Raw genomic sequence first — 23,297 nt, 5'->3', positions numbered from 1 at the left:
ATTCATTGCCACAGAGTGCAGGGAGGCTGGGACACTAAATGTCTTCAAGGCAGAAATTGATAAATTCTTGATGTCACAAGGAATTAAGGGCTACGGGGAGAATGCGGGTAAGTGGAGTTGAAATGCCCATCAGCCATGATTGAATGGTGGAGTGGACTCGATGGGCCGAATGGCGTTACTTCCGCTCCTATGTCTTATGGTCTCATAGACAGACATTGGGGGGGGGGGGGGCGGGGGGGCAGAGGTGGGGGGTGTTTAGATACATAGTTCCTTGGAAGTTTCATCACTGCTCGACAGGGTGGTCAAGATGGCATTTCGCAACATTGCCTTCATTGTTCACCCCATTGAGTATAGGGGTTGGGACATCATGTTGAGGTTGTACAGGATGTTGGTGAGGTCACTTTCACAGTACTGAGTACAGTTCTGGTGGCCCTGTAATAGGAAGAATACTATTAGAGAGGGTTTGGTAAAGATTTACCAGGATGTTGTCAGGACTGGAGGGTTTGAGTTATAAGGAGAGGCTGGGACTTTATTCACTGGAGCACAGGAAGTTGGGGTGGGTGACCTCATTGAGATTGATAAAATTATGAGGAGTGGGAGGTAAGGTGAATAGCAAATGGCTCTTGCTTAGCGTAGGGGAACTCAAAACTAGGGGGCTTTTTTTTAATGTGAGGAGAGAGATTTAAAAGGAACTGGAGGGGCAACATTTTGAAAGAGGGTGATTTGCATGTGGAATGAACTTACTGAGGATGTGGTAGATGCAGGTACAGTAACAACATTGAAACAGCATTTTGATGGGTAGATGAATAGAAAGGTTAGAGGGATTATGGGCCAAATGCAGGAAAGTGGGACTGGTTTAGTTTGGAATCCTGGTCGGCATGGACGAATTGGACCGAAGGGTCTGTTTCTGTGCTGCATACCTTTTATTGAAACCAGTAGAATTCTGAAAGGGGATTGACAGGATAGATGTAGATAAAATGCTCCTTTGTGCAGAGGGTCATAGAATTCTGACAATATGGAAGCAGGCCATTCAACCCATCTATTTCACTCTGGCCCTCTGAACAGTATCCCAGCAATATCCAATCCCTTACTCCATATTTCCACCCTAACCTGTACATCCTTGGTCACTATGGGTAACTTAGCACGGCCAATCCTCCCTAACCTGTACATCCCTGGTCACTATGGGTAACTTAGCACGGTCAATCCTCCCTAATCTACTCCAGAATCTATAAATTACATTCTCAAGAATGTAATTTAAATGCAGAGCTTTTCTAAGAAAAATGTCAGTCTGACTCAACATTGGGACACAGACAGAATTCACACCTACTGTCTCTACTTATAAATACGGCAACATCTCTTCGAAATGTAGATTCATTTAGATATAACTGCGTCACTTTACATGTGAAGATATCCCTTTGAATGTGCCCACATCCCTTTGAAATATAATCTCTTCCATTTAAACCTCTTTATTTGCAGAAATACCCTTTAAAATGTCCACGTCCCTTTAAAATGCAGATTGCCCCCTTTCGATATGACGCCGTTCCGTTAGATGTGGGAATATCTGTTTAAATTGAGCCGTGAGCTTTCCCAATGTAGACAGGGCTCCTGGAAACGTGGCAGTGTCCCCCCTGCAGCTGCAGAGCGAGACAGGAGAGTTTGTTTTTGTGAATGAGCAGTTGTAGCGCGAGGTGGCTGTTGCTTGGTGACGGTGAGGCTCCCCCGGCCCGGCCCCGCCCATCCCCGGCCCGGCCCCGCCCACCCCCGGCCCCGCCCACCCCCGGCCCGGCCCCGCCCACCCCCGGCCCGGCCCCGCCCATCCCCCGTGCAGACGTCACGCGGGGCCGAAGGCGGTTGGGAGGAGAAGTCGCTCGAGCGAGGAAGCGGCGGGAGGGCGGCCGTTAGGAAAATGGCGCCGCGCGGCCCGGGGCAGACACCCGTCACTGGCCGCCGCCGCCTTCCTGGCGCAGCTGCTGTGTCACGGCCACACCGGCCGGCTGTACAGCAGCCAGGAGCCGGTGAGCATTCTGGAGGCGGATGGGGTTAAGGGCCTGCTTGGGAACTCGTCGGCCGCCGGGGTGGTGGAGTTCTACTGGTCGTGGGGCGGCCCCTGTGTCAACTATGGGGCCACCTGGAAGGTACTGGGCCCGGGACGTGAAAGGTGAGGCAGGTTGTGGGGGGGACGGAGGGGAAGGAATGTGGGGCCTGTCCTGTCATAGTGACATTTTACACTCACTTTCCATCGGCTTTTACTGGCGCTTGTGCTGTTTCCCCCTCACTGTGTGTTTAATCCTTGTGCTGTTTGCCCCTCACTGTGTGTTTAATCCTTGTGCTGTTTGCCCCTCACTGTGTGTTTAATCCTTGTGCTGTTTGCCCCTCACTGTGTTTAATCCTTGTGCTGTTTCCCCCTCACTGTGTGTTTAATCCTTGTGCTGTTTGCCCCTCACTGTGTGTTTAATCCTTGTGCTGTTTACCCCTCACTGTGTTTAATCCTTGTGCTGTTTACCCCCTCACTGTGTTTAATCCTTGTGCTGTTTACCCCCTCACTCTGTGTTTAATCCTTGTGCTGTTTACCCCCTCACTGTGTTTAATCCTTGTGCTGTTTACCCCCTCACTGTGTGTTTAATCCTTGTGCTGTTTGCACCTCACTGTTTGGTTCAATGCTTGTGCTGTTTGCCATTGCTGATGGCAGTGTGTAAATACTAGTGAAGGAGATTATACACCAGCATGTATATGTTCCTCAGTCATTGAAGGGGCCGGACCTGTTGAGAATGGTTAGTAAAGCATGTTGTGCACTAAGCCTTGTTAACATGGATATAGTTTGTTATTTGGAAATGTAGACTTTATTATTGAGAGTCACACAGATGTGCAGCACGGAAACAGACCCGTTTGATCCAACCTGTCCATGCCAACCAGATATCCTAAATTGATCTAGTCCCATTTGCCAACACTTGGCTCATATTCCACTAATCCCTTCCTATTCATATACCCATCCAGATGTGTTTTATGTGCTGTAATTATACCGGCTTCCACTACTTCCTCTGGCAGTTCATTCCATATGCACCACCCTCTGCATGGAAAAGTTGCGACTTAGATACCTTTAATATCGTTCTGCTCTCACCCTATAACCTATGCCCTCTTGTTGTGAACCTCAACCCTACACTGACGAAAAGACATTAATAAAAATAGTTGAGCAGCCAGACAAAATGCAAAAGCTATAAAATGAGGAAAAACAACTGTGGCTCTACCCTTTATTTCTCCCCTTGGCATTTGAACACTTAAATTCTGTCAATAACACCAGCATCGCCACAGAGCATATGGTGTCTGCTCCTCGGTGTGAACAACAGCACGCATGCCCGCTGGTGTCCATGCTCCTCGCTGTTGGCAGGAAAGGCGACATCGCTTATCTCTGTTCCTAATGGTCTTCCCTTTATTCTTAAAGCTGTGCCTTCTGGTCCTAGTCTCTCCTACCAATGGAAACATCTTCCCAATGTCATTGCACTACCCTGTCCGGTCATTTCTGCTGGTGGGTGAGACTAGGCCTCAAGGTTAGAGGGAGTAGCTTTCAGACAGAGATGCGGAGGAACTGCTTTTCCCCGAAGGTTGTGAATCTATGGAACAGTCATGATTAGAGTGATACTGGAAAAGCACAGCAAGTCAGGAAGCATCTGAGGAGCAGGAAAATCGATGTTTTGGGCAAAAGGGCTTGCATCAAAATCTATGGAATACTCTGGCCATGAAAGCAATAGAGGCAGCTTCATTAAGGATATTCAAGACACAGTTGGGTGGGTTTTTGCCTGGGAGGGGAATGAAGGAGTTCCTCGTGACTGCAGGGAGGAGGAGGAGATGAGACGATGGACAAGTCAGCCATGATCTTAATGATCGTGGAGCAGGCTCACTTGTAGCAACTGGATTGAATCCAGGAAGGGAGCAGACTTTACGACCTCAGGTATGTGTAATGGTTACCTGGGTGAGGAGAGACATAAGGATAGGCTGGGACTGTTTTCTGTAGCGTGCCAGAGTCTGAGGAGTGACCTTATACACTTTTATATCGTCATGAGGGACATGGATAGGGTAAATAAACATGGTATTTTCCTTTGGATGGGGGAGCCCAGAACTAAAGGGTAATAAGTTTAGGATCAAGAATGTGGTGTTGCAGCAAGTCAGACAGCATCCGAGGAGCAGGAAAATCAACGTTTCGGGGAAAAGCCTTTCATCGGGAAAGTGTGTTTGTATGTGAGTTTGTGTATAAGACTATGCATCAGTGAGTGTGTATTTGTGTGTGTGCATGCTTGATAAAGTGTGATTGTGATGGAGAATGAGCTTGCGAGAGGGTGTGTGTGTTGAGAGGGTGCTGTATGCGTATGTCTGAGAGAGAGCGTGTATAGGAGAGGGGTATGGATATAAGTGAGGGTTAGCAATCAGGCAACTTCAGAGCGGTAAGGCACCTGGCCCAGAGGGCTTTCAGGTTGAATTTTACAAAGAGTTCGCAGGAGTATTAGCTGGCCCACTTATGAACATGTAAAACTACAGAAATAGTCAGGGCTGCCTCCTGCCTTCACTGAATGAGGTGAATATCTCCCTTATTCTCAAAAAAGGAAAAGATTCAGAAGATTGTGCATCACACAGACCAATATCCTTGCTAACTGTAGATTTTAACATTCTCTCTAAAACATTAGCATTGAGGCTGGAGAGGGTACTGCCATATATCATAAAAGAGGAGCAGACTTGGTTTATTAAGGGCCGTCGATCATTTAATGATATTAGAAGGGTCTTGAATGTGAATCAAGTCTGTCATCAGGAAAAAATACCCGAAATAGTCGTCTCATTGGACGCGGAGAAGGCATTTAACAGGATGAATGGTCATACCTGTTCTATACATTAGAAAGGTTTGGTGTTGGAAACTTATTTGCCAAATGGGTCTCGACACTGTATAATGATCCCAAAGCAGTTGTGATCACCAATGGATTAGGCTCAGGTAGCTTCAGTGTGGGTAGGGGCTGCCGTCAGGGATGTCCTCTCTCACCGTTGCTATTCACGTTAATAATTGAGCCACTGGCGGAAGCGATACAGGCTGACTCTAATATAACGGCCCCGAGGGTTGGTACAGGTAAACATAAAATTACCCTATATGCAGATGATGATCTCCTTTTTCTTAGTAATCCTCTGATGTCCATGCCTCACTTAATCCAAGTTATTAATACATTTAGTGCATTTTCAGGCTACAAACTTAATTTTTCAAAATCGGAGGCCATGCCTCACTAGTATGTCGCACTTATTGGACGGATCCCACTTCCCCTTTCGGTGGTCTCTGGAGGGTTTCTTATACTTAGGCATTTTTATCACCCCAGTATTTGGCCAGCTATACAAGGCCAATTTTGTGCATCTGTTGGAAAGGGTAAGGCAGGACCTTCATGCTGGGGAGACCTTCCAATTTCCTGGCTAGGTAGAATAGCCCTAATTAAAATGAATGTCTTGCCCCGTCTCTTATACCCTATGAGAATGCTTGCGGTGATGCTGCTGAGGCTGGCACTGTGCAAATTGTATGGTTGGCTGGGTTCGTTCATCTGGAATCCTAGACGGCCCCTCATTAAGTTAAGGAAGCTACAGCTTCCACAGGCAAGGGGGGGAGGGCTGGATTTTCCAAACTTTAGGAAGTATCAGTTAAGTTCCTTGTTAAGCTACATAGCCGATTGGGTCACGTCTGACCCGCAATCAATCTGGATGGACATCAAGGCTTCTCAAGTAGTGCTCTCTTATTAACCTCTTATTTTTAGATTAGATGAAAATCATTACGGACCATGTGGGCGGCACGGTGGCACAGTGGTTAGCACTGCTGCCTCACAGCGCCAGAGACCCGGGTTCAATTCCCGACTCAGGCGACTAACTGTGTGGAGTTTGCACGTTCTCCCCGTGTCTGCGTGGGTTTCCTCCGGGGGCTCCGGTTTCCTCCCACAGTCCAAAGATGTGCAGGTCAGGTGAATTGGCCATGCTAAATTGCCCGTAGTGTTAGGTAAAGGGGTAAATGTAGCGGTATGGTTGGGTTACGCTTCGGCGGGGCGGTGTGGACTTGTTGGGCTGAAGGGCCTGTTTCCACACTATAAGTAATCTAATCTAATCTAATCTAACCACTGTAGAAACCCTATAATACTAAACACAATTAAAGCTTGGAATATAATCCGGCAAAACGAGGGTAATTCACATAAAACATCCCCCTATACTCCTATAGATGCCACATTCAAATCCTGGAGATCCAGGGGTATCTCCTGTTTAGGGGATCTGTTTGAGAAGGGGGGGTCCTGATGTCTTTTGAACAGCTGCATCAGAAATTTGGATTACCTAATGGAGACCTCTTTTGATACTTCTATATACAAGACTACATACAGAAGACGACTACGCTATTAAATAGTCTCTATAAATCAGATAGAGAATGAAGAGTGTTGTGGCCAGTGGGCGTACCCTCGGTCAGCACTCTTTATCATTTATTACGTGATGAAGTGTCGGAAGATATGGACCGTCTGTTTAGAACATGGGATCAGGATTTGGGGCTGGAAATTTCTACAGAAATGTGGAATGACATCTGGGAAAATGCCAAAAAAATCTCCATTTATAACAGAACTCAGGCCATTCAGTTAAACTCAGGCCATATGGCACCGGAAAGATTGGCAACATTTAGGGTCGGAGTATCTCCGATGTGTCCCAAATGTAAAAGAGGTGGGCATTCTTACACACCGCTTATGGACATGCCATAAGATCCACAAATACTGGACCGAAGTAGTAAACGCCCTGACAGAAATCTTGGGAATGGAAATTACAGTAGATCCAGTATCTCCTCTTCTGGGCTTCTCGAGCTTACCTTCTCTGGATGTGCATGGGAGGAAATTATTTTCCATTCTCTCCTTCTATGCAAGAAAAAATATCTTAGTAAACTGGGTGGCTGAGGGCCCTCTAGGACTTCAGAATTGGCACAGATTAATCATGGAATGTGTTCCCCTTGACTTCCTTACAAATATGGTGCACCAAAAAACTGAATTATTCTATAAAATATGGCAGCCCTCTTTGAATTACATGGATATAGATATTTCGGCCATTCTTTTGAGGGCTTTCATCTAGTTGAGGTAATAGTTTTGGCTGGTCCAGGGCCCCTTGGGAGAGGAATCCCACGTGAATACGGGTTTTATTACAACTTGATGTTAACTCATTACAAGTGTGTACTTCACTACTTAATTACTATGTTATCCTGTTTTCTTTTGAATAATGTAAGATATTTGATCATACGCTCTGGTTAGTTATAGGTTAGATCTGGTTTCCAGCATCTGCAGTTTTTGTTTTTACCTTATTTATAGGTTAGATTAGTAGCTAGATGAGTTTTGTCTTTTTCTTTTTCTTCTCTGTATCTCTTTTTGTTTGACAGGTTTTGACTATTTATTTAAAATTTAATTGTATATTAATGTTTGTACTTGTCTTTTTTTAATTTGTAAACTTGTAAAAATGTTAAATTTTCAATAAAAATATCTATAAAAAGAAAAGGTGCATCTGTACAGATGCATGAGTAGGGGGAGAGCAGAGGGATACAGATTCAGGAATTGCGCGATAGGTTTAGACAGGGGATTTGGATCGGCTTCGGCTTGAAGGGCTGAAGGGCCTGTTCCTGGGTTGTAAATTTTCTTTGTTCTATGTTGAGGTTATACAGGATGTTGGTGAGGCCATTTTGTTTAGAGTACTGAGTACAGTTCTGGTCACCCTGTAATAGGAAGAATATTATTAGAGGGGGTTCGGTAAAGATTTACTTGGACGTTGCCAGGACTGGAGGGTTTGAGTTATCGGGAGAGACTGGGACTTTTTCACTGGAACGGAGGAGGTTGAGGGATGACCTTATTGAGATTTGAAAAATCATGAGGGGTGAGGGTAAGGAGAAAAGCGAGGAACATGCGCGGTTATGTAGAGCCAGAGGTGGGAAGGTGAAACAAAATTGTGGCTCTACCCTTTTTTCCTCCTATTGACATTTGGCCAGTTGAATCTGTCAGTTACACGAGCATATCTACAAAGCCTACTGCACGTGCCCCTCGGTTCAGCAAGCGCTGCGCATGTTCGCCGATGTCTGCAAAAAAACTGCACATGCTTTGATCTGTCTGTAAAAATGGTGCATGAATTTCTTTTGCCGTTCCCCTGCTCCTCGGATGCTGCCTGACCTGTTGTGCTTTTCCAGCACCACTTTAATCTTGACCCATGAGCTTCTGAAGCTGTTGCTGCTCCTCTCTCTCTGAATGAAGATTGAGATTCATCCAAGACTGTAATTTCCTTCCTCTGTCCAACAGCACACTCTTCTCTCACTGCCTTTTCTATTTCTTTTATTTTCATGCTGGGATCCAATTGTTGAATTGCAGCAACTGAGAAGAAAGGGAGTGAATCCAGAAAGAGGACAGACTCTGGAAAAGCTGGTCCAGGTCTGCGCCTCAAACACCTGGCAAATGCAGTACCACAGGGTGAAGTTATAGTCTTTGCTGTGGAAAAAACAAAGCAGAAATGAGATGTATTGTTTAAATGGTGATATATTGGGAAGTGTAGAAAGTGAGGACTGCAATGCTGGAGATCAGAGTCAAAATGTGTGGCGCTGGAAAAGCACAGCAGGTCAAACAGCATCCAAGGAGTAGGATAGTTGACGTTTCGGGTAAGAGCCCTTCATCAGGAATGATGTGTGGATGGACAAAGGAGCCTCAGCGTCCTCCTACACCAGCCGCTGCCAGTTGTCAGACAGGTGCAACAAGTATTCAGCAAGGCAAGTGGTGTATCAGCAAGAGGAATTGAGTTCAGAAGTGGGGGTGCCTTCCTGCAGTTAGGGGGTCATTGAATATATTCAAGGCTGAGTTCATATCATTTTTGAACAACAGAGAAGTGGATGGTTATAGGGGAAGGCAAGAAAATAGTTATAAGGCTAGTACAGAACAGTGACAGTCATACAGCATAGAAACACACCCTTCAGGTCAACGAATCCATGCTGACTATATTCACAAACTAATCCCATCTGCCTGTGTTTGGCCCATATCCCTCCGAACCTTTCCTTTTCACGTACTTATCAAAATGTATTTTAAACATTGTATCTGTACTTGCATCCACCACTTCCTCTAGACATTCATTCCACAAACAACCACACTCTTTAAAAAAACATGTGCTCCTCATGTCTTTCGACTCGTTCTACTCTCACTTTAGACGTTTGCTTCCTAATCTTGAAATGACACCTGCCATTGTCTCTCACCTGCCATTTGCACAGTCCCTCATGATTTTTTAACCCTCTCTAAGGACACCTCTTAACCTCTGCTCCAGTGAGAAAAGTTCCAGCCTCTGCATCTCAATGTAGGGAGGTCCATATCCATTTGTGATCTGTTCACTGCTGGTGCAGGGTTAAAAGACCAAACGGCCGACTCCTGCTCCCAATTCTGTGTCCTGGACAGCAAGAGACGATAAGGCAAAGGAGTAGAAAGTAGGCTATTCAGCCCATCAGGTCTGCTCATACCATTCAATTGTGGCTGATCAGTTTCTGAGCGCCATTCTGCTGCTTTCTCCCTGTCACCTTTGATCCCCTCAATACTCAAGAACCTAGCTATCTCAGTCTAAATATCCTCAGTGACCTGGCCTCTGCAGTCTTCTGTGCCAATGAATTCCATAGATTTGCCACTCTCTGGCTGATGAAGTTTCTCCATATCTCCATTCTAAAAAGTCTTCCCTTTACTCTAAAGCTGTGCCCTCGGGTCTCAGTTTCTCCTATCGAGGGGAACATCTTCCCAACATCCACTCTGTCCAGGCTGTTCAGTATTCTGTGTTTCAATTAGATCTCCCCTAAGTATGGCCCTGTTAATCAGCATGAACCAGACCCTTCAGGATGAGGTACAGCAGGGATTAGGTTCAGCAAATTGGAAATGGAGGGAGAGTGTGTGGGATGTAGATCTTCAGCTTCTAAGGAATAAGAGAGGAAAGAGAGTTCACGATAAATTAGAATTGATTGGATGAGCTGATAAGCTACGGAGGGGCAGATGGAGTTGAACTTGAAGAAATGTGATGTGTTGCATTTTGGTCAAGCAATGCGGGCAGGACTTAGACAGGGGGAGCGTTGCAAAAGAAAGAGACCTTGGAGTGCACGTTCATAGTTCCTTGTGAGTGGAGTCGCAGGTAGACAGGATAGTGAAGATGATGTTTGGTATGCTTTCCTCTATTGGTCAGAGCATTGAGTGAAGGAGTTGGGAGGACATATTGCGGCTGTACAGGACATTGGTTAGGCCACTTTTGGAATATTGTGTGTAATTCTGATCTCCATCCTATGGAAGGATGTTGTGAAACTTGAAATGGTTTGGAAAAGGTTTATAAGGCTGGTGTCAGAGTTGGAGGGTTTGAGCGAGAGTCTGAATAGGCTGGGGCTGTTTTCCCTTCGTGTCGGAGGCTCAGGGGTGACATTATAGAAGTTTATAAGGGGCATGGATAGGGGTAAATAGCCAAGGTCTTTTCCTGCGGGTAGGGGAGTGCAAAATTAGAAGGCAGAGGTTTGAGCTCAGAGGGCAAAGATTGAAAAGGGACCCGAGGGGCCACTTTTTCTCAGAGGGTTTTGCATCTATGGAACGAGCTGACAGGAAGTGGTGGAGGCTGGTACAATTACATCAATTAAGAAGCATTTGGATGGGTACATGAAGAGGAAAGTTTTTGAGGAATATGGGCCACATGCTGGCAAATGGAATAGATTGATTTTGGATATATGGTTGGCACAGACGAGTTGGGTGGAAGGATCTGTTTCTGTGGTGTATGACTCTTACTGTCTTCGGTGAAAGCAGAAGTGTGGTTGTGAAGACAGGGCTTTCAGAGCAGCTTTCAAAGATGTTTTGCCCTACTGGGACCGGAAGAAGTTACAACAAAATCTTTCATTTGTGAGACAGCAAGCAACTAAGTGAGTACATGCGGGATTTTGGTGGAAAGTGGGAATTCATTGCACTGAGAGGATGAAGCCCTACCCTATCCAGTCATTTCTGCTGGTGGCTGAGACCAGGCCCCAAGCTTTGGGGGAGTAGGTTTAGGACAGAGATGAGGAGGAGGAAGTGAGCGCTGCTGGTTTTCCCAGAGAGTAATGTATCTGCGGAATTCTCTGCCCGAGGAAGCAGGCTCCAATATGCCCCAGTCCTAATTCTTCAACTTGACGTACCCGTGACTGTAAACTTTGAAGAGTTTTCGTTAACTGATGCAAATATTTCCCATTTGTCCAACAATGCAGTGTCAGCTGTTTCAGTCATTGGGATGGTTTTGATTCATCTACTAAATACATCTACTCTTATTAGACAATATTCATGACAATGTAAGCGAGGTGATTCTATATACGCAAGTTGTAAACCAGTACAAAAGCTGACCAGGCAAGGAAGTGGTTAACAAACACAGGGCATCCCTCTTAGAGTATGCATCTTGTTTGTTTACAAATTAACACGCTTCAGATCTTTTCCTAGCTGCTTTCCGAAAATCTGGGTGCCACAATAATGGACATCATCAACTGAAATAGGCAGCAGCAAAGAATGAACACAAACCAGTCCAGCAGGGGGCACCCATGTTTTGGTTTGAGTATTGAGGGAGTACCCTATTTGAGACCCCTGTGATATCAGTACCATACCCAGGCTAATGTGCATTGAAACCAGATTATGAAGTGTTAACTTTCCTGCAAACTTCTGCCTGTGTGTGTCTCTCTGTAACATTTTCTAACTTGCTTCATATCTCAGTTTGTCAGCTTTTGTTTATTCCTTCCTTCCAAGGCTAATGAGGCACTCGCATTCCAGAGCAGCCCAAGTTAGGGAGTTGAGCCTCATAAATCCTGGCTGTGACACATTGCTGCTTAACCAAGTGTGCAAACTCTCCATACCTCTCAGCTGTTCTATTTGCAAATCGAACACTTTTCAACACAAGTTGTTTGTGATTCTGCATGAGTCCATAACCCAGGGAAATACAACAGAGTCTTTAATAGTTGCCCAATGTGTCCTGTATGCCAAATTCATTTAAATCTGGATATCCTGAAGTGAGCAATTATACTTCAGATTTCTACTTGCCAATTAAAACTAATGTTGGGCACTCAAACAGATTGAGGGCATCTTGAAGCATGCCACGGACCTCAGGTGTGGGTCCAGGGCTTATCAAATAGGGTTTCACCTCTCATAACCCTGCGGTAAGCAAATTATTTATTACTAACTTTGTAAAGCACAAGTGCTCTCAGCAGTATTACGTCCAGATGCTAGGACCCTGTTGAGTTCTCTCACTAGTATCTTGTGGCTGAGTAGGGAGAATTGTATCAATATTTCTAACAGCACTTTTGTCCCTGGCCAGCTTTCCTCTTTATTTTGGACACAACAAAAGCAGCAACTACCCTCTATATTTCATCTCTCAAAGGATATCTGCCGGTGACCTGGCAGGACCAGGGTATCTCCTGCCTGACTCGCCAACTGTGAGGGATGGAAATAAAGCCCCATGTCAGGAAAGAATTTGTTTATCAGGAAGCAGCACAGCTGCAAGGCCAACCGTCTCCGCTGAGCCTGGGAAACACAAACTTTAGCAAGCAGGCACTAAGCTGAGATTCAAAATGGTTTCTAGGCTTTAATATGTGACCAAATGGCTGACCCAAATCTAACAATTCTCCCACATCATCAAAGGGAATTAAACAAGAAAAATGAAACAAAATTAGAAATAAATTAGCGATCGTGCTTAATGTTTGTTCATTACGAAGTAAACAAGAAATAGCAGTCTCCCAGGATTCGTATGGTGCCCTACTTGAGAAATTCTGTCCAACAAGTTTAATTCGAAGCAGTGGCTTTCGGAGTGCAGCTCCTTCATCAGTGGCAGGACACTGGACTGTTTTGCTCGAAATTGTGTCTTAGGATCTTATCGTCCACAACCACCTGATGAAGAGGCAGCACTCCAAAAGTTACTGCTTCCAAAGAAGCCTGTTGGACTACAATCTGGAGTTGTGTGATTCTAGAATCTGGTTTCTAGCATCTGCAGTCCTTGTTTTTACCTAGTTGATTTTAACCCTACTGTGAATCCTCTTGCAAGGATGCCTGCCTTGAAGAAGTTTTCCTCCTCTCTCTACAAGAATCTCAAGGAATCCCTCTCCCACTGCAACTCCCAGGTCATTTCCTCTGCCCTGAAGCTCTTCAACCATGTCCTGAAACAGACTCGCTACCACAGCCACATTTGCTTGCTCAGTGCCTGCCTCCGTAACCAACTCATCCTACACGGATTCCGGATCACCTTCATCCCCACCCCTATTCACCCATTGTACTCTTTGCTACCTTCCACCACCCTCCTTCCTGACCTATCCCCACCCCCATTCACCTATTGTATTCTATGGTACTTTCTCCCCACCCTCACCCCCACCCTCACCCCCACCCTCACCCCCACCCCACCCAAGTCTAAGCCTATCATACTTATTAATTACCGCGCTTGTTCTTCTTTAAATCTGCCTTATTTGGCTGTCCTTGTTCGTTACAGCTTTCCTGTTACTTTGTCCAGTTCCCCTTATCTTATCTAACCGTCTGACTTCTGAGATCATCCTTTACTATCTTGATAGTCCAAAAAGCAGACCTACAAACTGAGCTTATTGCGAAATGCCCCTGCTGCCCTTTTTTTTGTGGTCAGCTACAAGTAATTTCTCAGCTTCAAACTATTCATTAAAATCAATATACATCTGACAACCTGAAATTTATCTCTATCAATCCCCACCCCCATCCCCACCCCCGCGCCCCTCTCATTTATCTCTCCACCCTGCAGGCACTCTGCCTCTATTCCCAAGGGCTTTTGTGCGAAAACGTCAATTTTCCTGCTCGGATGCTGCCTGAACTGCTGTGCTTTTCCAGTACCACTCTAATCTAAAGTGGATTGGCCATGCTGAAATACCCATAGTGCCCAGGGATGTGCAGGTTAGGGTGGATTGGCCATGCTAAATTAGGCATAATGTGCAGGTAAGGTGCATTACTCAGGGTTAAATGCAGGGGAATGGGTGTGGGTCGGTGACCCTTGAGGGTCGGTGAGGCCGAGTGGCCTGCTTCCACACTGTGGGGATTCTCTGAAGGGAGGGGTTTTTTGGAAAGTGTGTTCCCGTCCTGGTCTGCTGCAGGCGCAGCGCATGCGCCCGCTGTTGGTCATGGCCCCGCCCCGCCCCTAGATCCTTTGTGACGTCACAAGGCGGAAGTGGCCCTGTCAGTTTCAAAGTGAATCTCCCGCCCTCTGGCCGACTCTTCATCCTGGGAGGGAGACAGAGATGGGAGGAGGGGAAATTGGTCACTTGTAGCAACTGGAGTGAATGCAGGGAGGGAGCAGCCTCCGCAAACTCAGGTATGTGTCTTAGTTACCCAGGTGAGGAGGGACTGAAGGATAGAGATTGGGAAGGGGAGGGCTGGATATCTCCTGTTTTGATGTTTAAAATGCAACCGATTCGCACCAGTAACTGCCTCAGGTACAAGTACAGCACATGCAATATTCCTCATTGCAGCTTCAAGCCGGTTTTGCATCCTCTGTTCTTCTACCACCTTGCTCCAGCACATTCAGCTTCTTTCCCTCATTCACATTTCCCCCCCCCCCCCGATGTTCCAAGCTTATCCTCAAAAGATCGGTTTGTCCCTCCATTCTTTCCCGGTGGCGTCCATTACTCTTGTCTATTTCTTGTCTTATTCAGCCTTGTGCGTGAACAACGTGTTAGCGTATATCCTCTTTCACCGCCAGCTGCTTCCTCGTTTGCGAAAGCAACGTTTCCTCCCATTTTTCGCCGACACTGAGCCTTCTGACCTCCTTGATTTTTTTTGTTTTTGCAGAAGCAGGAAACAGATGCTTATAACTGTTTATACGAGCATATCTAGCTTAATCTACACCCCCTCCCCTCACAGCACCTTATCTGTTTGTCTGTAACATTTTCCATTGTTTACAGGACCATTACATGTATACACATTTTAGCTAATACAAAAGCAATGATATATTTCCTTCACATTGCTTTCATTCTTGTTAACTCCACTCTTGGCTGAAACAATTATACCCTGGCGTTAGTTCATTTACCTTGCAGAAGCAATTATGGTTGCAGAAGTAACACTGCTTTACCTATATCCCACAGGGGTGACCCTACAACCTTGTATTAATAATGTGGGGCATGGCGAGGGTAAGTAGACAAGATCTTTGATCTGGGATTGCTCATAGGTTTAGGGTGAGATTTAAAAGAAACCTAAGGGGCAACTCCTATACACAGAGGGTGGTGTGTGTAAAGAATGAGCTGCCAGAGGAAGTGATGGCTCCTGGTACAATTACAACCTTTAAAAGGTATCTGGATGGGTATATGTTGGGAAGCATTTAGAGGGACATGGACCAAGTGCTGGCAAATGGGACTAGATTGATTTAGGATATCTGGTCAGCATGGGCTGAAGGGACTGTTTCTGTGATTCTGGCTTGCCACGAATGTTTGTCACGTCTGTTCAGTTTTTCCCTGATGGTGTTAACGTCTTGGTGTCTTATTTTGCTCCCCACATCCTGGGGACATTAACCATTTCCTATCTGGTTGTTCTGATCTGGACTGCTGTCTGGATCTTCGGATTTCTGGGATTGGTCAATAAACACACCTGGAAGTGACTTTGTCAATCATACAAGCAATAGTTTATTCTTTGATATGGCCCGGACGGTGGACTCTGATCAGCCCAGAAGGATTAGATTAGATTAGATTCCCAACAATGTGGAAACAGGCCCTTCGGCCCAACCAGTCTACACCGACCCTCTGAAGAGTAGCCCATCCAGACCCATCTCCCTCTGACTAACGCACCTAACATTATGGGCAGTTTAGCATGGCCAATTCACCAAACCTACACATCTTTGGATTGTGGGAGGAAACCCAAGCAGACATGGGGAGAATGTGCAAACTCCACACAGACAGCCCCCCAAGGCTGGAATGGAACCTGGGACTGTGGTGCTGTGAGGCAGCAGTGCTAACCGATGAGTACTTCCAGTGTGCCAAAAGAATCCACCAACTTATACAGTTTGGATAGAACTTATGTACATTGTTTAGAGTCAGACATTGAGCATGATCACATAGGAACAACCAATCAGATCCCGCAAGGACCTCATGCATTTTTGACTTCGCCTAGGGCGGCACGGTGGCTCAGTGGTTAGCACTGCTGCCTCACAACACCAGGGTCGTAGGTTCAATTCCAGCCTTGGGTGACCATCTGTGTGGAATTTGCGCATTCTCCCCGTGTCTGCGTGGGTTTCCTCCGGGTGATCCAGTTTCCTCCCACAGTCCAAAGATGTGCAGGTCAGGTGGATTGGCCATGCTAAATTGCCCATGGTGTTAGGTACATTAGTCAGAGGGAAAATGGTTCTGGGTGGGTTACTCTTCGGAGGGTCAGTGTGGACTGGTTGGGCCGAAGGGCCTGTTTCCAAACTGTAGGGAATCTAATTTAATCTATCATAATTTTTTGTAGAAAACCTGTTCTTGGAATCGTATTTGTCCTGTCTGGTGGTTAGGATTAAACCGTTACTTCTGCGATTGATGGTTAGGTTCACATTTGTTACTTCTGCATTTGCAGTTTTTTTCACTGGATTGACATCAGTCTGTGGTTTCTTGTTTGTTCTGAGTCGTAAGTATCTGCCTGACTCAGTCCCACCGAGTTAGCCAAGCAGAAGCCATTTTGTCCTACTTCCCATGTTAAAGTGGAGATTGAGGTGGCCCAGGGAATCCTTTGAGAACTCAGACCTGTAAAGCCTCTCTCTTGGTTTGTCCTGGAGATCATACTCTTTGGAAACCTGGAATAAAAATCTCTCATCATAAAGTCCCAAAATGCAATTCAATTCAATCCATAGCAGATAAGCACTAAGAGTTAATTCTCGACGGAATTCAACAGCCTCAGCACTAAAATGGTCTCTCTCTCTCTCTCGTGTCCTTTTGAAATCTCAAGACAGCAAAGATTTATTTTGTGAATGCCCCGCTTGCAAGGGGTAGTAAGAATCCATTATAATGGACAAGATCCACCCATCAATTACAAAGCTATGGATAGTACCGAGTCTTGTTTCAGGGTCAGATTCAAAGAGTATCATTCATTTCACAAGGGAACGGCTGTGAATGTTATCACTTGGGGTCCTGTTCACACAGATTCACCGATGCTGAGGCAAACGTTCTTAATTGCCTCACAGCATCCTGTTATCACTTGGTGAGCCCAGGTGTCCCTATCTTTAAGTTCTCTCCTCTTTCTGAGCCTTCCTGCCTGTTTATTTTCTAGTGCAGTATTCAATAATTCAGCTTTACATTTTAGTCTGAATGTTTAAAGACAAGTTTTAAGGCTGTAGACTTTATCACCCAGATGCCCACACCCTCATTCCTCCCTTTGATTGCACCACGATCACTGAAAGAGAAGGCTAGTCCAAACAAATGCCCTTCAAGGTGGTCCAGCAATCAACATCCTGTAGAGCGGCACCACCATCTTCGCAGCTCATCTGGTCATATTTATCATCGCCATTGACACGTGTGGGTGAGCCATCAGATCGCAAAAGGAGCATCTTCTGGGGCAAATCTATATCACTAAGGGACCTCATAAGCCTAGCAATTAAATACCTAACAATACCAATACTGACAAACAGACATAGCTAAATTGATAAGCCAATTGTACCATCAGCCCGATCTGCAGTTTCCCCAACTGGTCCCTTCAGTCATTCTGTCAAGGAATGCCTGGATCTCTTCTTGTATCTTAGTTAATATTGCCAGTCAGATCGGGAATGCCCATAGTGCATTTATCTTGGACAATGGTACAGACCTCACCCTCCCGGGCAAGTATATAGTCTAAGGCATACCGATTCTGCACAGAGTAAAGACACAGGTCTGATAATCCCAGTTTACTCTGTTCCAGAGCCTCTTTAGTCTTATTTCCTCAAATGGTCAGGCCGCAAAAGAGGGAATTGCGGTTCTGTTGACTTGTCACCCCTGCCGATCCTTCCAACCTCAGGTACTCTGGATTCCCCAGCCTATCGGGTGTCCTGTATTGTCACCCAGTCCCTTGGGATCCTTCTAGTTGGAGCAAGGTTGGCTGAGACCGACCACTGCATCCTCCTCAGATGGAGGTTCCATCGACTTGTCCACTGGCCAGGACAAGGTACTGTTGTGGGAACAAGGGCTCTGATAGTGACCTTATGAGAGACATCTTTGCCATCCAGGACAAGGAAATTGGTAGCTTTACCTTAGCTGAAGAAATAATAGTCTGGTTTGGTGTATATAAGGGAGAGTTTGTCAAAATCGGTTACTGAAATGTTACAGCAGGGGGTCTGGTCAGGTCTACAGGAGTAAAGGGTCGACGTTTTGCAAGAGGAGTTGCTTGAGTTCTGTAAAAAATGGGCCAAGTGACTCGAGCACTGGCACTGTATGGGAGACAATGGTCCTCAGAATGCTGTTCCCATTGGGCTCTCCCTTAGCTCTATTGTACATGGTCTTGGTGACAGTATCAGGTTCTGAAAAGAGAAAAGGCCTGTAAATGCACAAGGGAAGGGTTCCGTTCCAGGTCCATGTGCCGCATAAGGCCTGCTGTACCCCAGCCAGTGTTACACCAGCTGTTTGTATACACAGACCGGAGGTATTGGAAAGTGATATTTCTCTTCGCAGGGTCGGCAGTAGGAAGTCTGATGAATAGAATGGAATCGGGGACTGGGGATGGGGCAAGTAAGTCATCTCCCGATAGAGAGGAGTAACATACTACTGCCTCTGGGGTGAAGAGCGTTCTGTGGGCCTGTATAAATAAGTTCTTTGTGGATTGAGGGGTTTCCCCTATCAGGCTTCCCTTTCCTCGAGTCGGCCTGTCCTGCAAAAATGGGATGGTGTTCCTGGGCGTCCTTAAAATATTTACCATAATAACGGGGTTGATCATTTTTATCCTCACTCGGCTTGCGTCTGCAGGTAAAATCAAAAAAACATGGTAACTCTCACTGATTTCTACTGTCCAGATGGACCATCTGGTCTTTCTGATGTAAGAGTCCATTGCAATAATCAATCTTCATCACGTTCCACACGTCAAAGGCGTCTGGTCCGGTGCACTGGATGAATCTTCTCAGCATGGGTGGTGGATAATCTCTGATCATTCCTGGTCGCATCCATACTTAGTGGCTTTCACAATCAGGATGTTGTACGTGATCAGAAAGGTGAGGAGATAGGCGAACCCCCACAAGTCCCTCTTCTTGGTTCAAGTATCTGTCATATGATTAACATTAGAACAACAGCAAGATTCAAAAACCCAAATGGACAGGGTCCACTCCTTTTGTTGGGATTCCAGGATTCTCTCCTCCTCTTCCCCCCTTTTGATTGGTGCGGTCAATCAATTTACAATGGTGCAGTTGGACCCAAGCTGAGCGCCCAGCGACTTTGACCGCCGTTGGGATGGGAAGTAAAACCTGGAAGGGGCCATTCAAAGAGGTTGGAGACCTTTGCCAGTCCAGTTCTTGACGAGCACCAACGAACCAGTCTCTACCCGTGACGAGGCTGAAAGGGAGGGAACATCGCTGTAGGCCGCAAGCTCCTGGGAGTGAAAGGCACGCATAACACTAGTTAGTGCAAGAACATAACCAATCATTGCTTCGGTCATGCGGTGGAAGTGGACTGAGAAGGGAGTTGAATCGTTCCAAGGGGTACGGAGGCGGTGACCAGAGAGACTGTCAGCTGGAGACAGTCGTGTCTTGCCAACAGACATGGATCGTATCTGGAATAAGGCCACAGGGATTAGCATAACCAGGAGAGGTCAGACCCGGCCATTAACTTGGCAAGATTAGTCTTGAGTCTGGTTAAAACATTCAACAAGGCTGGCCGCCTGAGGATGATAAGCACCATGCAGTTGCCAACAAATACAAAGCTGGGAACAGAGTTCTCCGTTAATATTACCTACAAAGTGTGGTCCATTGTCCGAGCTAAACAAAATCTTCACCACAGTCTCAGCAGTAGCGTTAGGAGGAGGGTAGGCTTCAATCCACTTCGAAAAGACATCAACAATAAGCTAAACATGTTTATAGCAACTCAATGAAGTCCAGTTGAAGTGTCTCCAAGGGACCCTCCAGCAAGGGAGTTCTCGTAGAGATACTTGAACTAAGAGGTGGGTGATCGCCTACCCACTGACCTGTTTGATCACGTACAACATCCTGATCGGGAAAGCCACTGACTGAGTATCGATGCGATCTGGAATGATCTGAGATTATCCTGATGTCATCTGGTGCACCAGACCAGACGCTTTCAACGTGGAGTCGCTTGAGCGATGGCGTGAGCTGCCAGAGGAAGTGGTGTGTGCTGGTACGATGACAAGTTAATAAGCTCCTGGACGGGCATCTGAATATGAAGGGTTCAGATGGGTCGAGGTCAAGTGATAGTAAACTGGAGTCATAGAGATGGACAGCACAGAAACGGACCCTTCGGTCCAACTCGTCCCAGCTGCCAGCACCCAGCCCATATAGTGGCCAAGTGATGGCAAACGTGACTAGATTAATTTAGGATATCTGGGCAGTTGGGCCAAAGGGTCTGTTTCCGTGCTGTATGACTCTAATTGTCTTCAGTGGAAGCAGAAGTATGGTTGTGAAGGCTGGACTTTCAGAGCATGTTTTGCCCTGACTGGGAGCAGAAGAGTTTGACTGAAGTGTGTCAGTGTTAATGCCTTGATGTCTCATTTGCTCCCACCTTCTCGGGGTCATTAACCATTTTGTGTCTGGTCCTTCCTCAAGAAGCTGCATTGCAGGTTCACCCTGAATGGACACTTTTTTTTTGCTTTCCAAAATCAGACCTGCTCACTCTCGGCAGGATCCCAGTGTTGTGAAAAATATTAACTTTCACGTGGAGGAATCCAAAACTCAGAGAGATGTCAGTCTTGATGTTTTTGCTTTTTCTGCCCCAGTAAGATCCTGAATCAGCACCTTCAGGGGAATTAGTTAGAGCTGAGTGAGAACAGAGCGGGAGAGAGAGTGGGATGGTGCTTTCAATTTTGTGGAACAACAAAAGAATATTCCACAGAAAGTAGAATTGCTTGTTCTGAATTTCTACCCTGCACTGATAGTGATGACTTTGGTAATCTCTTTTTGCAGAGTATTTGAAAATCTGAAGACTGAAGTTTCAAAATCAACGGATGAAGGGCTTATGCCCGAAACATTGACTCTCCTGCTCCTCGGATGATGCCTGACCTGCTGTGCTTTTCCAGCGCCACATTTTTCGACTGACTGTCCAGTGTCTGCAATCCTCACTTTGATGTCGATGTCTGACAGTCACTCAATCCATCGGGATCGCAACGACTTTTGACTGTGATTTCTGTGAGAGGGATCAACGCTTTTTGGTTCCTGTTTGAGGACGTTTTCAGCATCAGTGGGACTGGACGAGAGACCCCACTGTTGCAGCGCACTGTGTGTGGAGCCTGAAACAGTTATACTGCCTGGAAAGGGGATTTCACGGCAGGGAGGGGCTCTGCACGTATTTGTGTGCAGCTGAAGCTGTGGCCATGGAGAAACCTGAGAAATCCCGCCCTGTGGAGGAACCGTGGAAGTGTGGCGACTGTGGGAAAGGTTTCCGTGTCCCGTCTGCCCTGGAGACCCATCGGCGCGGTCACACCGGAGAGATGCCATTCCCCTGCACTGACTGCGGGAAGGCCTTCAAACATTCCTCCCACCTGTTGGCCCACCAGCAGGACCACACGGGGGAGAGGCTCTTCAGCTGCCCAGTGTGCGGGAAGGCCTTCAGCACATCCTCCAACCTGCTGACCCACCAGCATGTCCACACGGGGGAGAGGCCGTTCATTTGCTCTCAGTGCGGGAAGGGCTTCACCTGCTCCTCCAACCTGCGGAGCCACCAACGGGTCCACATGGGGAAGAGGCCGTTCATCTGCCCCAAGTGTGGGAAGGCCTTCAGCACTTCCTACAACCTGCTGACCCACCAGCATGTCCACACGGGGGAGAGGCCGTTCATCTGCTCTCAGTGCGGGAAGGGCTTCACCTACTACACCAACCTGCTGATCCACCAGCGGATCCACACGGGGGAGAGGCCCTTCAGCTGCCCCAAGTGTGGGAAGGCCTTTACCCAGGCCTCCACCCTGCTGACCCACCAGCGGGTCCATACAGGGGAGAGGCCATTCAACTGCGCTCAGTGCGGGAAGGGCTTCGCCGACTCCTCCACCCTGCGGAGGCACCAGCGGATCCACACGGGGGAGAGACCGTTCAGCTGCCCCGAATGTGGGAAGGGCTTCACCTGCTCCTCCCACCTGCTGAGGCACCAGCGTGTCCACACGGGGGAGAGGCCCTTCAGCTGCCCCGAGTGCAGGAAGGGCTTCACCCGCTCCTCCACCCTCCAGACCCACCAGCGTGTCCACACAGGCGAGAGGCCCTTCAGCTGCCCCGAGTGTGGGAAGGCCTTTACCCAGGCCTCCACCCTGCTGACCCACCAGCGGGTCCATACAGGGGAGAAGCCATTCAACTGCTGTCAGTGTGGGAAGGGCTTCACCGACTCCTCCAACCTTCGGAAGCACCAGCGAGTTCACGTGCCATCGCAGGGGGATTGAAGGATTGACGGCAGAGTGCCATTATCGATTGGACTATCAACCCGGTTCCGGGGAGTCCCAGGTTTGAATCCCGCCACGACAGATGGCAGGGGGAGGGGGTGGTGCAGGGGAGAAAGCCCCCATCTGATTCCCCCTCTCCCTTGTTAGGGAAGGGAACCGCCATTGTGAGAAAGGATTCACTCAGTCGTTCCAGCTGCATCCTTTACCCGGACTGGCCTACACGTGACTCCAGGCCCACAGCAGTCTGGTTGACTCTACACTGCCCCTTCCTGGCAAATGAGAGGGGAGAAACTTACTTGGAGACAGGGTATGGGTTGAAATTGCGGAGTGAGGCAATACTTCCTCCGGGTTACGGCTGTTCCAAGGATCCGATTACAAAGGGACAACTTGGTGCTGGCCAAGAGTAAAGACAGTGAAGGGGGGTGGGACAATTGGAGGTGTGGTGTGTGCACTTTCACCTTGAGCTGTTCAAAAAGCAACTGCTTTTTCTCTGCCTTTTTGCTGGGGGGATCTGAAGCTGTAACAAAGTTGGGTTGCAATAAAGGTTACCTGAACTTACCACCGGGCTCAGACTCTCATTTGAAAGCTTTGAGCTCCAAGAAGTTTTTGTTTTAAAGCTGCTCATTTCTTTCACCCTCCTGCACTCAGTTTAGAACATAGAACAAAGAACATAAAACAATACAGCGCAGAACAGGCCCTTCGGCCCTTGATGTTGCGCCGACCTGTGAACTATTCTCAGCTCGTTCCCCACAC

General features: G+C 47.0%; 2 protein-coding genes across 6 annotated transcripts in view; both read left to right on the top strand.

Moving 5' to 3' along the window:
* LOC148145003 (endogenous retrovirus group 3 member 1 Env polyprotein-like) overlaps positions 1-23,297 on the top strand; it is a 467,418-nt gene that overhangs the window by 189,030 nt on the left and 255,091 nt on the right. The window lies entirely within an intron of this gene.
* On the top strand, positions 1,848-23,102 carry LOC148145009 (uncharacterized). 3 transcript variants are annotated; one of them, XM_087975567.1, is made up of 2 exons: positions 1,848-2,015; positions 21,085-23,102. In XM_087975567.1, the coding sequence occupies exon 2, from the start codon at positions 21,492-21,494 to the stop codon at positions 22,542-22,544; it is 1,053 nt and encodes a 350-aa protein (XP_087831693.1). In that variant the 5' UTR covers positions 1,848-2,015; positions 21,085-21,491; the 3' UTR covers positions 22,545-23,102. The 3 variants fall into 3 exon arrangements, with proteins under 3 accessions (XP_087831693.1, XP_087831692.1, XP_087831694.1); XM_087975566.1 differs by having other exon boundaries at positions 1,848-2,158; XM_087975568.1 differs by lacking the exon at positions 1,848-2,015 and adding an exon at positions 14,326-14,346.

Source organism: Chiloscyllium plagiosum, unplaced genomic scaffold, assembly GCF_037043375.1.
Source record: "Chiloscyllium plagiosum isolate Xiang-an unplaced genomic scaffold, Cpla_swu_hap1 HiC_scaffold_27, whole genome shotgun sequence".
Classification (NCBI taxonomy): Eukaryota; Metazoa; Chordata; class Chondrichthyes; order Orectolobiformes; family Hemiscylliidae; genus Chiloscyllium; species Chiloscyllium plagiosum.
This window is presented reverse-complemented; position numbering and strand designations above follow the sequence as displayed.

Bases quoted from the DNA above. Each gene is read 5' to 3' on its own strand.
- LOC148145009 (XM_087975567.1), top strand. From the start codon at position 21,492: ATGGAGAAACCTGAGAAATCCCGCCCTGTGGAGGAACCGTGGAAGTGT.